The sequence below is a fragment of the Aedes albopictus genome, chromosome 2 (genome assembly GCF_035046485.1).
Source record: "Aedes albopictus strain Foshan chromosome 2, AalbF5, whole genome shotgun sequence".
Taxonomy (NCBI): domain Eukaryota; kingdom Metazoa; phylum Arthropoda; class Insecta; order Diptera; family Culicidae; genus Aedes; species Aedes albopictus.
Genome location: NC_085137.1, coordinates 354,433,220 through 354,446,540, shown reverse-complemented (window position 1 = coordinate 354,446,540; position 13,321 = coordinate 354,433,220). Strand labels below are relative to the sequence as shown.

General features: G+C 35.4%; 1 protein-coding gene across 2 annotated transcripts in view; it reads left to right on the top strand.

The window, feature by feature from the left end:
* LOC109416238 (protein qui-1) overlaps positions 1–13,321 on the top strand; it is a 378,767-nt gene that overhangs the window by 170,626 nt on the left and 194,820 nt on the right. For both annotated transcript variants that reach the window (XR_009997894.1, XM_062852727.1), the window contains exons 3-4: positions 303–382; positions 538–669. Coding sequence is in view for 1 of the 2 variants with exons in the window: in XM_062852727.1 (XP_062708711.1) it covers positions 303–382; positions 538–669 (212 nt within the window). In the remaining variant the exon portion in view is untranslated. The remainder of the gene's footprint in view (positions 1–302; positions 383–537; positions 670–13,321) is intronic.

The window sequence follows — 13,321 nt, the reverse complement described above, 5'->3', positions numbered from 1 at the left end:
CACAATCACCACTCACGTGGTGGAATAAATCACCAGCACACCTGAAAGAACGAACCAATCGAGCAGCGTATTCCTGCTTGGATCTTTTTTCGTCCTGCCCGGCAAACGACCCGCCTCATCGAGCGAGCACGAACCAAGCCAGCCAAATGTCCTTGCCATCATGGATGGTACTGGTGGTGCTGGCTGGTGGCACGTTCTTCCACACACTCCAGCAGACTGTAGCTAACGCTTTTTCTATTTTCTATCGTTTTTTTTGCTCTCACTCTCTGGTGATCCCAACCCAACCGGAACCGGACCTGAAGACTTCAAAGAGGAACGACGGTTGCTGCTCGAAGTGATTGGACCCGATTTACAGTCGGTTTACGATGATCGACAAATTGAGGTAATTGAGGGGAAACGCCATGGAAATTCGTCGATTGTTTTTCAATTTGTACCTGTCGCGTGGCTTGGCTACCGGACGACTCCGGGATTTGACCATTGTACCTTCTTTGTGTGGCTATTTTTCTTCCTTTGTTCTGATTTTTCTTTCTTGCGAAGGTCGAGATTGTGGACATCCATTTCGGAACGGGCAGCGGATGTACGGTGGTAGACTTGGATCCCTATGTGCTGGACGACCATCTGTACGAAATCGAAACGTGCCACCGAGTTTCCAAAAGTGTATTTTTAATCGTAAGTATTCTGGAACTTGGGAACTTGGGTAATGCTTTGGAGTGGACTGTTTCTTAATTTCAATACACATGAACCTATATTCAATCTAATTCTATTTAACCGTTATGTGTCCGACAAAATTTTTGCTTTTTTCTACACCTTGCTTTTCAAATGGGCGCTGGGTACCCGGGTACCCTGTCGGCCACATAAGGGTTAAGTATTTGTGGCAATGTAGGCTCGGGTATGAAACTTTTTCAGGTATCAAAATCAATTAACTTGTAGGACGGAATTTTAGTAGAATGGCCTCGTTTACAATTTTGCACCCAAAAAATGTTTTTTGAACCCTGAAGAAGATCCAAACCCGTGCGTCGAAACGTCGGTGATAAACCAATAAAATCTACTCTTATTTGCGTGTATTATTGAACAAATACATCGGATGCATTAAAGTTTTATCATACGACTTGGAATGGATCGGCTTGTTTGATGGTTCATAACACCATTCCAAGACTGGCAGTTATAGACTGTACCAGATATTATAAGCACATCTACGCATAGCGGGAAAGTAATGATTTTTTTAACAAACAACTATTTTTATATTCTTGTATTATTATTTTAGGCATATTTGATTTTGAATGAAGTTTCGAGTTCTAAAAGTCTATATTTGAAACTAAAACTATTGATTGTCTGACAGATACGTATATTCACATTCATGAATGTATTTTTTTTTAAATTTTTGTTTAGTGTATTTTTTTGCGTAGAATAAAAATTGATCAATTTGTGCAAAACGTTTTGAAGGTACCTCTAAGGAATGTTGCAACTTCCAAATTAAGAGTCAAATGTGACTTTTAATAGCCGATATTTGATGTTAAGGCTCAATTGAGAATGGCAAATGTTCCAGAACTAAAAAGGCACTTTTTTCCAAAATGATCCACAAATCGAAGATAATAAGAATGTCCGATTGTTAATTTAGTAAATTATGACAATTGGACACGCTGGTTTTGTTTGCGTTTTCGTCATTCTGGAGAAAAGTGCTTTTTCTGTTTTGGATAATATGCGATTCTCATTTGAGCCTTAATGCATTCGAGCAGGATATGTGTGATAATTTGGATTGTTCTTGAGTTCATTCCCAAGTGGCGGTACTGCAAAGTTGTGCTTTTTTTCCTTTATTAGTATCTCAATCAATTTTTACATTCTCAATCTAGGTGTTGTGTGTATTCTAAAACACTATCATCCTAATTTGGTAAAATAAATTTAAGCTATTATTATTACTAATTAATAACATATTACATTTCATTTGCTGTAGCAGTTAAGATTTTTTGCAGGCTTTATTTTTCACCTGCGTGTCAGAACCCAGCCAACCACATATCGTAAATCAATGTGTGGAAAAAATCGTATATTTTCATATATTGAATCAAAATTGTATAATAATATGTATATTTGTTGACAATGATTGCGTAAAATAGCATTTCATGCCAAATTAAATTTAAATTGCGATTTTGTTTCATATAGTCGTCTCCGATCATAAAAGGTGCGAGATACTATCGGTAGGATCGCACAGAATCGGATAGAATCGTGAAAAAACATAGAGTTTTAGTGTCAAGCTGCAAGTTCGCTAGAATCGTATATATGGTTTCTTTGAATCGTGGAAATCGTCGCTCCACATCGTATATGAATCTGCTAAATCGAGCTTGCCACCTAAAGGTATGATGAAAATCGTTGAAATCGTATACAACAATAACAATGTTGTATTTTGATCGTTTGCGTCACACTTGCGTCGTATATCAAGTGAATGAAATCGTAGAAATCGTATTTTCATTTTTACAGTCGCATATGATTGTTACTGCACCTTCAATAGTCGAATCTTAATCTCGAAAATCGTAAATGGTTTTGTTAACATATTTGTATGATGGAGAAAAAGAAAAAAATGTATTCATCACAAATTTGTATTTTTGTTGTTGTTGACACATTCCAACCATGGTAGCAATAATTTCAACCAAATATATAGGTTTTCATACTAGCAGATGGCTAACAATAAGTGATGTATAGATCCAACAACGATGTGAGTTCCGGGCCTCTCGCACGGCACCATTTTTGGTGCCACTCAATGCACAACAACAACGCTCCCACCACAAGTCTCGCACCGTATCATGCTAATTTTTATTCGTTTCATGCCATCCACTTTGAACTCTCTATTTTCAACTTGGCAATATAGCTAATAGAGATAACGCGCAGTTCTCAATCAAAGGACCCCCACTGAACACAATTTTTTTTATTTGAAAATCTTGAGTCGTATATTGGTACTCTCAATCGTAATAAGATCATGCATAATCGTATATTTAGACAAATAAAATCGCCGAAATCGTAGAAATTTTTCGAGAAATTGTAAATTATGTTGGATGGAATCGCAGTAATCGTATATATGTTTCGATATGGCCTCCACTTCAGTATGTATATGCCTGTTTCGTGCATTGAATACGATTTCTTTGGTGCTATATATGTGTGACTATTTCAGTTACAATTTCGATATAGCAACCAAATTGCTGGCTGGGAAATACATTCAAAGTTGTGCTTAATATTTCTGGAACAGTCTATATAATAGAAAAAAAAACATTTTTGGGATTTGTATGGTATTATTGTTTTGTTTTTTTTTATAAACTGTTTATTTTAATTGTATTTTTAGGTGTTCCAGGTCTTCAAGGAATTCCTCCGAGAATTTCGCTAGAAAATCCTCTAGAAATTTCTTCAGGAAATCCTTTCAAAATTGCTCCTGGAATACAACTGGGAATTCCTTTAGGACTTCCTCCAGGAATTTCTCCAGGAATTCGTCTAGGACTCCCATCCGGAATTCCTCCGTTAATTCCATCAGGAATTATCTAGGTAATTTTTTCAGGACTTCTTCCGGTTTTTTTTCCAGGAATTCCTCCACATATTTCACAAGGAATTCTTCGGGGAATCTTTCCGAAATTTCTCCGTAAATGTTTTCGGAATTTTCCCCGGAAATTTCACAGAGAATTTCCCCAGGAATTATAACTGGAATGTCTCCGGGAATTTCTCCAGGAATTTCTCCATGAGTTTCTTCAGAAACATCTTCAGTAATTGCTCCAGAAATTCCGTTACAAATTTCTCCAGGAATACCTCCGAGAATTTCTCAATGCATTCCTCCGGGAATGTCTTCGGAAAATCCTGCAGGAATTTTTTTTTGAACTTCTTCAAGAAATCTTCCAGAAAACCCTCTAGGAATTCTCCCAGGAATTCCTTCAGAAATTCCTCCGTGGATTCTTCTGAAATTCCTCCGAGAACTTCTACAGGAAATCTTCTGGCATTTTCTCAGGAAATCCTCTTGGAATTTCTTCATGAATTCCTCTGAGAACTCCACTAGGACTTCCTCCAGGACTTCCTTATAAAATTTCTCTTTATTTTTTTCCGAGAATTTCTCAAGCTATTCTGGAAATTATTCAGGAAAGCCTCCATCCTGGAGGAATCCCCGGGGTAATTCCTGAAAAAAAAAAATACCCGGAAAAGTTCCTGGAAAAAAATCCCGGAAGAAGTCCTGGAGAAATTACCGAAGGAATTCCTGAAGGAATCACCGGAGGAATTCCTTATGGGAGTCATTGAGGAATTCCCGGAAGAAGTCCTAAAGGAGTTCCTAGTGGAATTCCAGGAGAGAAATTTTGGAAGGATATCCTGAAGAAACTCCAAGTGGAAATTCTGGAGAAATTCTCGTAGACATTCCCGGAGACATTCATGGAGGAATTCCTGGAGAAATTCTCAGAGGAATTGCTGGAGATGTTCTTAGAAAGTTTTGTCATTAAAAAACACGGAAGACTTCCTGAAGAAATTTCTGGAGAAATTCCCACAGGATGTTTAAAAAAAAAAAAAAAAACTGGAAGTTTTCCTGAAGAAATTTTCTGAGGAATTCCTGGAATAATTCCCGGAGGAATTCCTGGATGGATTCCTGGAGGATTTATCGGACAATTTCCTGAAGAAATTTCCGAAGAAATTCCAGACGGACTCCCTAGAGGAATTCTCAGAGGATTTCGGGAAGACATTCCCGAAGATATTTCTGGAGGAGCACTTGTAAATTCTTGGATGAATTCCTAATGAAAATCCCGGAGGAATTCCCGGAGGAACTCATGGAGGGCATTCCTGGGAAAATTCTTAGTAAATTCTTGGAAATGGAAATCCTTGAAAATAGAAAAAAAAATCGTAGGAGTTCCTGGACAAACTCCCGGAGGAATTCCTGGAAAAATTCGCAGTAGAATTACTGGAGAATTCACCGAAGAAATTCCTGGAAGGAATTCCTGATGGGAGTTTTAGATGAATTCCTAGAGAAATTTCTGGAGGAACTCATACATAAATTCCAGGTGGAGGAATCCCTGAATGAGCTCCTGGAAGAATCCCCGGAGGAATTCCTGGAGGATTTCCTGGAGTATTTCCTGAATAAATTCCTGGAGGATGTTCTTGAAGAATTCCCAGAGTTTTTTTTTTGCAAAAATTCCATGTGAAATTCCCGGAGGAATTACTGTAAATATTCCCGGAAGAATTCCTGTAAATATTTTCGGAAGGAAAACCGAGCAAAAGAAGCAATTTTGTGGGATGACAAGTTTTGTCTGCAGGGGGTCAAAGACGGTGTTGTAAAATATTACCTCTTGCACCACCGTACTCGACTGCCTACTATCCTGCTAAATGGCTCTTAGCTTGCTGAAAAACTATGCTGAAAATGGAATACTTTTTGTTCATTAGGTTGTTCATACAAGACTTTTTTTGTACTAGACGGAATCTATCGCCAAGGATACGTCTTACTTTCTCTCAGCTTTCGGAACAATTTGTTAAACGTTTTCGGATTTTAAGATAATTTTTTATGAACATTTTGATTGCTTGTGTCACCATCGCCGGATGAATTTCAACCTGCCGAATAGTTTTGCAGAAAACGTCATGCTTTTAGCTCATTAAAGAATAGAGATATACGCGTTTAAATATTGCACACAAGGTGCCACCTAGCGAATAAATCACGAATAAAAGACTCAACTGTCAGGCAGTTTTTAGCTTGCTGGAGAACTTTGGTGAAGACGACAACATTCTATCTTATCAGGATTCTGAGGTATATAAGTTTGAACATTTTTTACCCTGGCGTGGACGATTTTCGACCCAAAGACGCCATTGCCAGATAGTTCTTAGCATGCTGAACAACTTTGCTGAAAACGACATGCTTGTAGCTCACTAGGGTATCGAGATATACATGTTTGAATTTTTCAGATACAAAGCGCCACCTAGCGGATAAATCCCAAACCAAAGACTTTACTATCATATAGTTCTGAGCTTGCTGAAGAACTTTGTTGAAGACGACATCATTCTATCTTATCAAGTTTGAGATATGAGGGTTTGAACATTTTTTACACTGGCGCCGCTTTGTGGTCGAATTGCAAACTAAAGTCGCCGTTACCAGTTAGTTCTTAGTTGCTGAACAAATTCGCCGAAGACACTATACTTCTTCCTCATCGGGATCTTGAGGTTAACGTTGTGCAAAGTATTTGGCCAATTTTGGTACCCCAAGACAATCCGGAATAACTCCGGAACCATGTAGACCAGGCTCCCATGTCCTCGAAAATCCTAATCAAGAATAGTTTTTCGGGAAGTTGTGAAAGTTTCATGTACATCGAAAAACAAAAAAGTTCTCGAGCAGAAGAAAAAAAACTCAATAAAAGCATATTTTGATATGGAGATCAAAAAGTGATATTGGATTGTTTGATATAAAAGGTAAAAGTACTGGCAATAATAGCCGAAATTTACTCCTCGAGCAACATCATTATAACAAATTTAGCTCTTTAGAGAGCTAACCAATAGCAGCGAGCTATTCGGTTGATCTTCAAATAGCAAATTGTGCTATTGGTCAGACGTCCTAGGAACATTTTTTTGTTATTATTTTCAGTACTTTTACCTCTTATATCAATCAAACCAATAGCACGTTTTGATCGTCAGTACTTGACCTCTGCCCGGGTTGTGACCATTTTTGTGCTTTTCCGAAGGTGGAAAATGTACGTTCACTTGATGAAGGTCAATGCAGTGGCGTAGCTAGGAATTTGGGGGCCCGGTGCGGAAGCAAATTGGTAGGCCCACATGAAAATTACATAATATGTACATATTTTACAACGATAAATCTATACATTTAACTGTCGAATAATCTCACTGTTATATTTTGTACAAAACTTTAAAAAAATCTCGCTTTTCGTACTCAGTATTCTAGTGATGCTGGCAGTGATGGCCAAAGGAGGGTTAAAAATTATCTATCTTATTGCGCATTTCCCACCCCACTGGACCCCTTTCACAGTTAGTATAAGTGCGGGATCGTGAAAAAAACTGCGATTTTGCATCGAATTGTGTCGGAGTCTTCTGCGCACTTATGCATTACAAAGTGCTGAATAAGTGCGCAGAAGACACCGAAAGTATTCGATGCAAAATCGCAGTTTTATTCACGATCCCGCACTTATACTAACTGCGAAAGGGGTCCAGTTGGGTGGGAACTGCGCAATATCTTATTTTCTGTTTTCCTTTATGATTTTTTTCGGGAGCGCGGGATTTTTTTTATAAGAATTATGCTGAAAATGTTTTAACAATTTATTTAGAAATTGCACCAAATAATCATTTATAAACGCTTTCAAAGATTGCTTTACTTTTTTCTTTACGAAATTTTCTTGAAGAATAATTTGTATTCAAGAAACTTTTAAGTTGTAAATGCAAGGATATCATTCAGTACTCCTCTAAAAGCACTCCTTCAGGAATGATATTATTATAATTAGCCTTATTAATGAGGCTTTCAGTCCCTTGGCTGGTTCACCTCAGACATGCAGGGATGTTTTCAAAATACTACAGAGTAATTCAAAAGATTCTTGCAAAGGCTTCATCGAATATTTCTCGAAATATTAGTTCAAGAATCTATCATTTATATTCTGAGGATTCATCTAGAAGATCATCTAAAGAATTCTTTCAAAATTCCAGAAAAAAATACTACAAAAAAAAAATCAATGATTCATTTAGAACCAGATGTTCTCCCAAGAAATTAAATCGGGATTCCCTCAGAGGAAGAGAAGCCCTTCTAGGGTTTCTTTAAACATTCTTCCGTTTCTTTCAGAGAATCCTCTTAATATTCCTTTGGTGATTTTCCATAGATTCTTCAAGTATTTCTCAATTCTTCCCTCAAATAACTCTTTTAGATATTTCTCTAATAATTAAACTTGTAATTTCCTCAAGCATTCATCACTTATCTTAGTATGTATGTATGTATGTATGTATGTAGGTAGCCACCATCCTAGCTTGAGTCTTGCTCTGCATGCAGTTCCACTTAACAGTGAAGAATAAATTTCATTACCGCTCTGAATGCAACATACCGCTGTATGAAGGGCCAAAAGGGGGTGTGGCGGACCCGTAAGTAGAGACACTTACGCGAAATCCGCGGGTTTCTAAGAATCTCCTTCCAACAGTATGTTCCAACAGGGTGAATAATGAGATTCACATCACTTGTCAAGCTTTCTACGGGATGGTTTGTCACAATAAGGGCGCGTCAAATCCATTGCAACTGTTGGGATAGAAGAACCCATCTACAAGGATGTTATAGTATCTTCTCACCTCACTTCGGCTGGCAATCCACTCCGTCGTACAGTTACAACTTCAATGATGCCCTGATGCTCCCTCCCGACCCCATATAGTCATATAGTTACATAGTTATATAGTTATACAGTTATAAAATCATATAGTTATATAGTTATATAGTTATACAGTCATATAGTTATATATTTTTATAGTAGTATAATTATGTAGTATAATTCAATATGATGAAATATAATGATGCAATGTTATTCAATAAGTAAATAATAATGAAATATAATGTATATCATGTATCATATGTATATGTATATGTATATAATGTATATAATGAAGCACCCTCCCAACTCCATATAGTTATATATTCCATGTTTCAGTTCATTATAATTAGATGTATTATTCTGATCAGATATGATCAATCAACTAAAATAAATGAAATAAAATGTAATGATGTAAAATGTAGCAAAATGAGATATGGTATCAATTTGTAGATAAATTGAATGAATATTATTTGCTGTCGATTCCTTTCGTGATCTGGATGATATGATGGGACATTATTACATATATATATTATTACATATATATACATTAATAATCCGTTAACGCGATAGCTTATATATTATTATGATCAACCCTCTAGCGATCTGTTGTATTTTGTACATCACCATGTGAACAAATCTCGCCATTTGTTCTCAGCATTAGCGCGTTGCTGGCGGTGTTGACCACCCACTCGAATTACGGAAGATAAATAATGTACTATAATGTATCGTCGAATAATATGATGCAGTAAAAGATAATTATTTGAGAATAATGAATTTAGTTTTCTGGACTCCGCATACCACTGGATGAAGATCTAAAAGTATGGCGGGCTTGTTAGTGATGCGCAACCTGTGAAATGAAGTAAATCTTACATAATGTGGTTCCACACGTCTGATATTAAAATCTGCAGCACTCGTTAAGCTTTCAACTGGATAATGTTTAAGAATTAGTAGCTCATCCAATTCTTTACCACTGTTGGAGTTGAAAAATCCATCCACAAAGACGTTCTACAGTCTTCTCTGTTTACTCTGGCTGGAAACCTCTCTACCGTCCGGCTGTAACTTCACCTGATGCTCTATCCCAACCCCATATATACATAATAATATAAATTATCATGATGAAATAAGTTTATATAAGTATATAATATAATAATGAAATAAAATGTAATGACATTTTCTATAGTGATATTAATTAAGGCATGAATTTGTAGACATTTCTGCATAATTTGTTGAAGTGCTATTTTATGACCTAGATTATGAGGAGAACGTTATTATAGTATCAATGTGAATTTATCCTACTACTGAATGGAGGCCCACAAGGGGATGTGGTGGAATCGTAAATAGACACTTGCGTTAAATATGAAAACTCCGTTCAGCATGATCCAACAATATGAATAATATAGTTCACATCCCTTATAAAGCTTTCTACCGGATGATTTGTCTCGATGAGGGCGCAACCATTCCATTGCAACTGTTGGGATAGAAGGACCCGTTTACAATGATTTTATATTATCTTTTCACCTCACTCCGGCCCCCTCCTAATTCCATATAGTATATACAACCAATAGTATAGTGCGTTGTAATGAAATATCATATTTAAATATGGTCTAATCAATGTTAGAAATAAATGAATAATTAATTATAATGTAGTGTTATTTGGTTTAGTGATTCAGGAAAATTTCCTATTTGAAGATAATGAGTAAATGAATAATATCACTGATGAGCCGTTTAACGATCTAGATGATTGGATTATGGCAATGAAATGTCAACGCAATAAAGTATATGAAACCAATAATTTAATAGATTGCGGGTGAGTACAGTATCTGACAATAAAAGGTAATACCATATGCATAGCATAGCATTCATCACTTATCTTAGTATCCTTTTAAAGATTTTTTAAGAATTACTTCCTAAGATTACTTCAGAAATCCCACCAAAAATTCCCTTTTCCAAAAAAAATCTCCAAGGATTCTTCAAGAAGTTTCTCTAAGGTTTTACTAAGAGATTCATCATAGGATTTCTCCATTAATTAAACAAAATCTCCAAGGATTCCTACTGAAGAAATTGAATTAATTAAATTTAATTAATTAAATTAAATTTTTAGATGGACTTCTGAAGGAGTTCTTTAGGAATTCTTTCGAAAAATCCTTCTGGATTTCCTCTAACGAATTTTTCAATATCCATCAACTCTAGGAGTTTTCTCAAGAGTTCCTTCAGGAATTTTTGCAAGTATTTCTCTGGGCACTCTTCAAAAAAAAATCTATTTCTCCAGAATTTATGATTGATTCCTCCAGAATTATTACGTTATTTTTTATATAATCCGTGCTCACTTCTAACAAATATACAAAAATAAGAAACAGAACAAAAACGCTTCATTCCATTGTTTTGAGTGGGATAAAAATGGCAGCGTAAATGGCTAAATAGTAAAGAAACAGATATCCTATCTTATCAAAACAAATAACTTCTCCAGAAGTCTCTCCAAGGATTTAGGAAATGTTCTAAGGTTATTCAAAATTCTAAAGGATTTCCTTTAAGGCAGCCTTTAGAAATTGCTCCCAAAATTTCTTCAGGTTTTTTTCCAGAGGTTTCTTTAGTAATTCTCTTGCGATTTGCCCGAACATTCGTTCAGATTTTATTCAAGTATTCTCTTAGAGTTTCTTCAATTGATTTCATTCATTCATTCCTAAACTGTTTTTTCCAGATATTTTACAAATAATTTTGTACAAGAAATCTTTTGGGGTCTTTTTATGCAAGAATTTTTTCATGTATTTATTTAATTACTACTGCAAGGGTTTTCCGGAGATTCTTACACAAATTCCTCCAAGAAATTCCATAGGAATTCCTCCAGGGGATGCATTGAGTGTTTTTGCTAGATTTTTTTTAGAAATTCCTCTAATAAGCCTATTCAAGGATTCATAAATTCCTCCAATGAATACTTTAGAAACTCAAAGAAACAAAAGAATTCTTTCAATTCTCACAGAAATTCCTCCTAGAAATTCTATATAAATTTCTTCATTCATTTTTAGGAAATTGTTTGTGATCTCTTCTGGTAATCATCTTAATTTTTTGGAAATTCTTTTGGTAATTCTCTTGAGATTTTTCTCGGTCGTTCCGTTGTAAATTCGTGGATTTATTTTTAATTTGCAAAGATGTATCTCATAGAACATCAAAAGTAATAACAGACGAAATTTAATAAAGAATTATCAGAAGAAATTTACAGAGGAATTACCAAAGAAGCTTTTAAAAGTTGCCACTTAAATTTACAAACGAATCGACTAATTAATTTTCAAAGTACCTGTATGTGTCTCTGACAGGTTTTGGGCCGCTGAATCCAAATCCGGGCTCAGATTTGTTTCAGGACGCCACAATTTTGAGCTATACCTCAATTTATAGGGCAAAATATGCGATTTTGGGCTTTTTTGACTGCAAGCCGTTAAACATGGAAATATTTTTTTAAGCAATTAAAAGGTAAAATGGCCAATTGACATCTAAATTTACGACTCACGCAAAATATTTCGTTTTATCAAATCAAATTTGAAAGATTTAAGCATTTTATGTTAATATGTAAACTTGCATGCAATTTTTTGAGGGTGGTTTGTATCGTAAATAACATAACCGCGGCCCAAAAATCTGTCAGAGACACATTAGTTTGCTCTTGAGACAGACCAAAAGTTAATTTTTGTTACGCTGTGCTCTTGAAAGAATTACAATAGTAATTGTCAGGTATATGAGCAAAGGGACTGCTGGTAGAACTTTTAGAGAAATTGCTGAATCCCGTAATAAATTTCCAAGCCCAAAGAATTTCAAAAAGTTCTGTCAAAGATATTTTCAAAAATAATAACCTAATTCAACTTTGAATATTATTGCCGAGAAATTCCAAAAGAATAATGCCGAAATAGTTTTCAAAAACATTTGCAGAGAAAATTCCAAGAATACTCTTATAGGAACTTTCGGATCAAATCCAATCAAAGCATTTCCCAAGAATTTGCCAAAAAAAAAAACCGCCAAAAGATATTTGAAAGTTTTTTTTCTGGTAACTCACAGAAAACTTGCCGAATAAATTACCAAAAAAAAAATGCCGAATGAATTACCCAATCAATTCCCGTAGGGATTGGCATAGAAGTTTCCAGAAAAATGTTAAAGTTATTACCAGAGGTTTTCTCAATCGAATTGTCAAAAAAAAGTCAGTGAAAAGTTGCAGACGGAATTCCCAACAGAATTTTCGTAGAAATAGAAATCTAAAGAAGTTCGTAGAAATAAAAATCAGAAGCCATTTTTGTAGCATTTCTGAGAATTTGTTGAAGAAGTTTCCAAAGGAAATGCCTAACAATTAATCAAATATATCGTCAAAGGAAATTTTCAGAGCAATTGCCGAATGGATTCTCAAATTAATGTTTAAAGATATTCCTTAACGAATCTGTAACGGGTTTCCGAATTAATTACTGAAAAAGATAAAAACAAATCCGAAGAAATACTTCAAAAATTGTAATAAATGATGTAAAAAATCTCACAGGATTTGCTCCAAGAGATTCTACTGCAATTCCTCAATGAATCCTTTAGGAATTCTTCCAAGGTTTTTATCAGCTTTTTTTTCTATTGATACCTTTAACGGTTTCTTTAGCGATTACACCAGTTTCGTCCGGATTTCTTTCACAAAACTTCTAACGAAATGTTTCTAACGATTTTATCAATATTTTTTTCTCAAGTGCGGAGCTCCAAGAACTCTTACTTGGATATCTTTTACGATTCATCTGGGAAATACTTCAAGGACTTCTTTACAAATTCCTCAAAGATTTTCTGCGAAAGTTGCAACAGCGACTCCTTAGGAATTTTTTTGTTCAATTCCTTGAAGGATTTTCTTCAGTATTATGTAATCCCAAGAACTCTATAAAGAGTTTCTTAAAGATATCCACAAACGATTCGCACATGTTCTCTTCAGCATTTTTTCAGAGGAATACTTTGGAGTTCCTTCAAGATTTTTTAGAAACTTCTTCAAGGGTTCTTTTTGCGAGGCAGTGCATACGATTTTTCTTGGA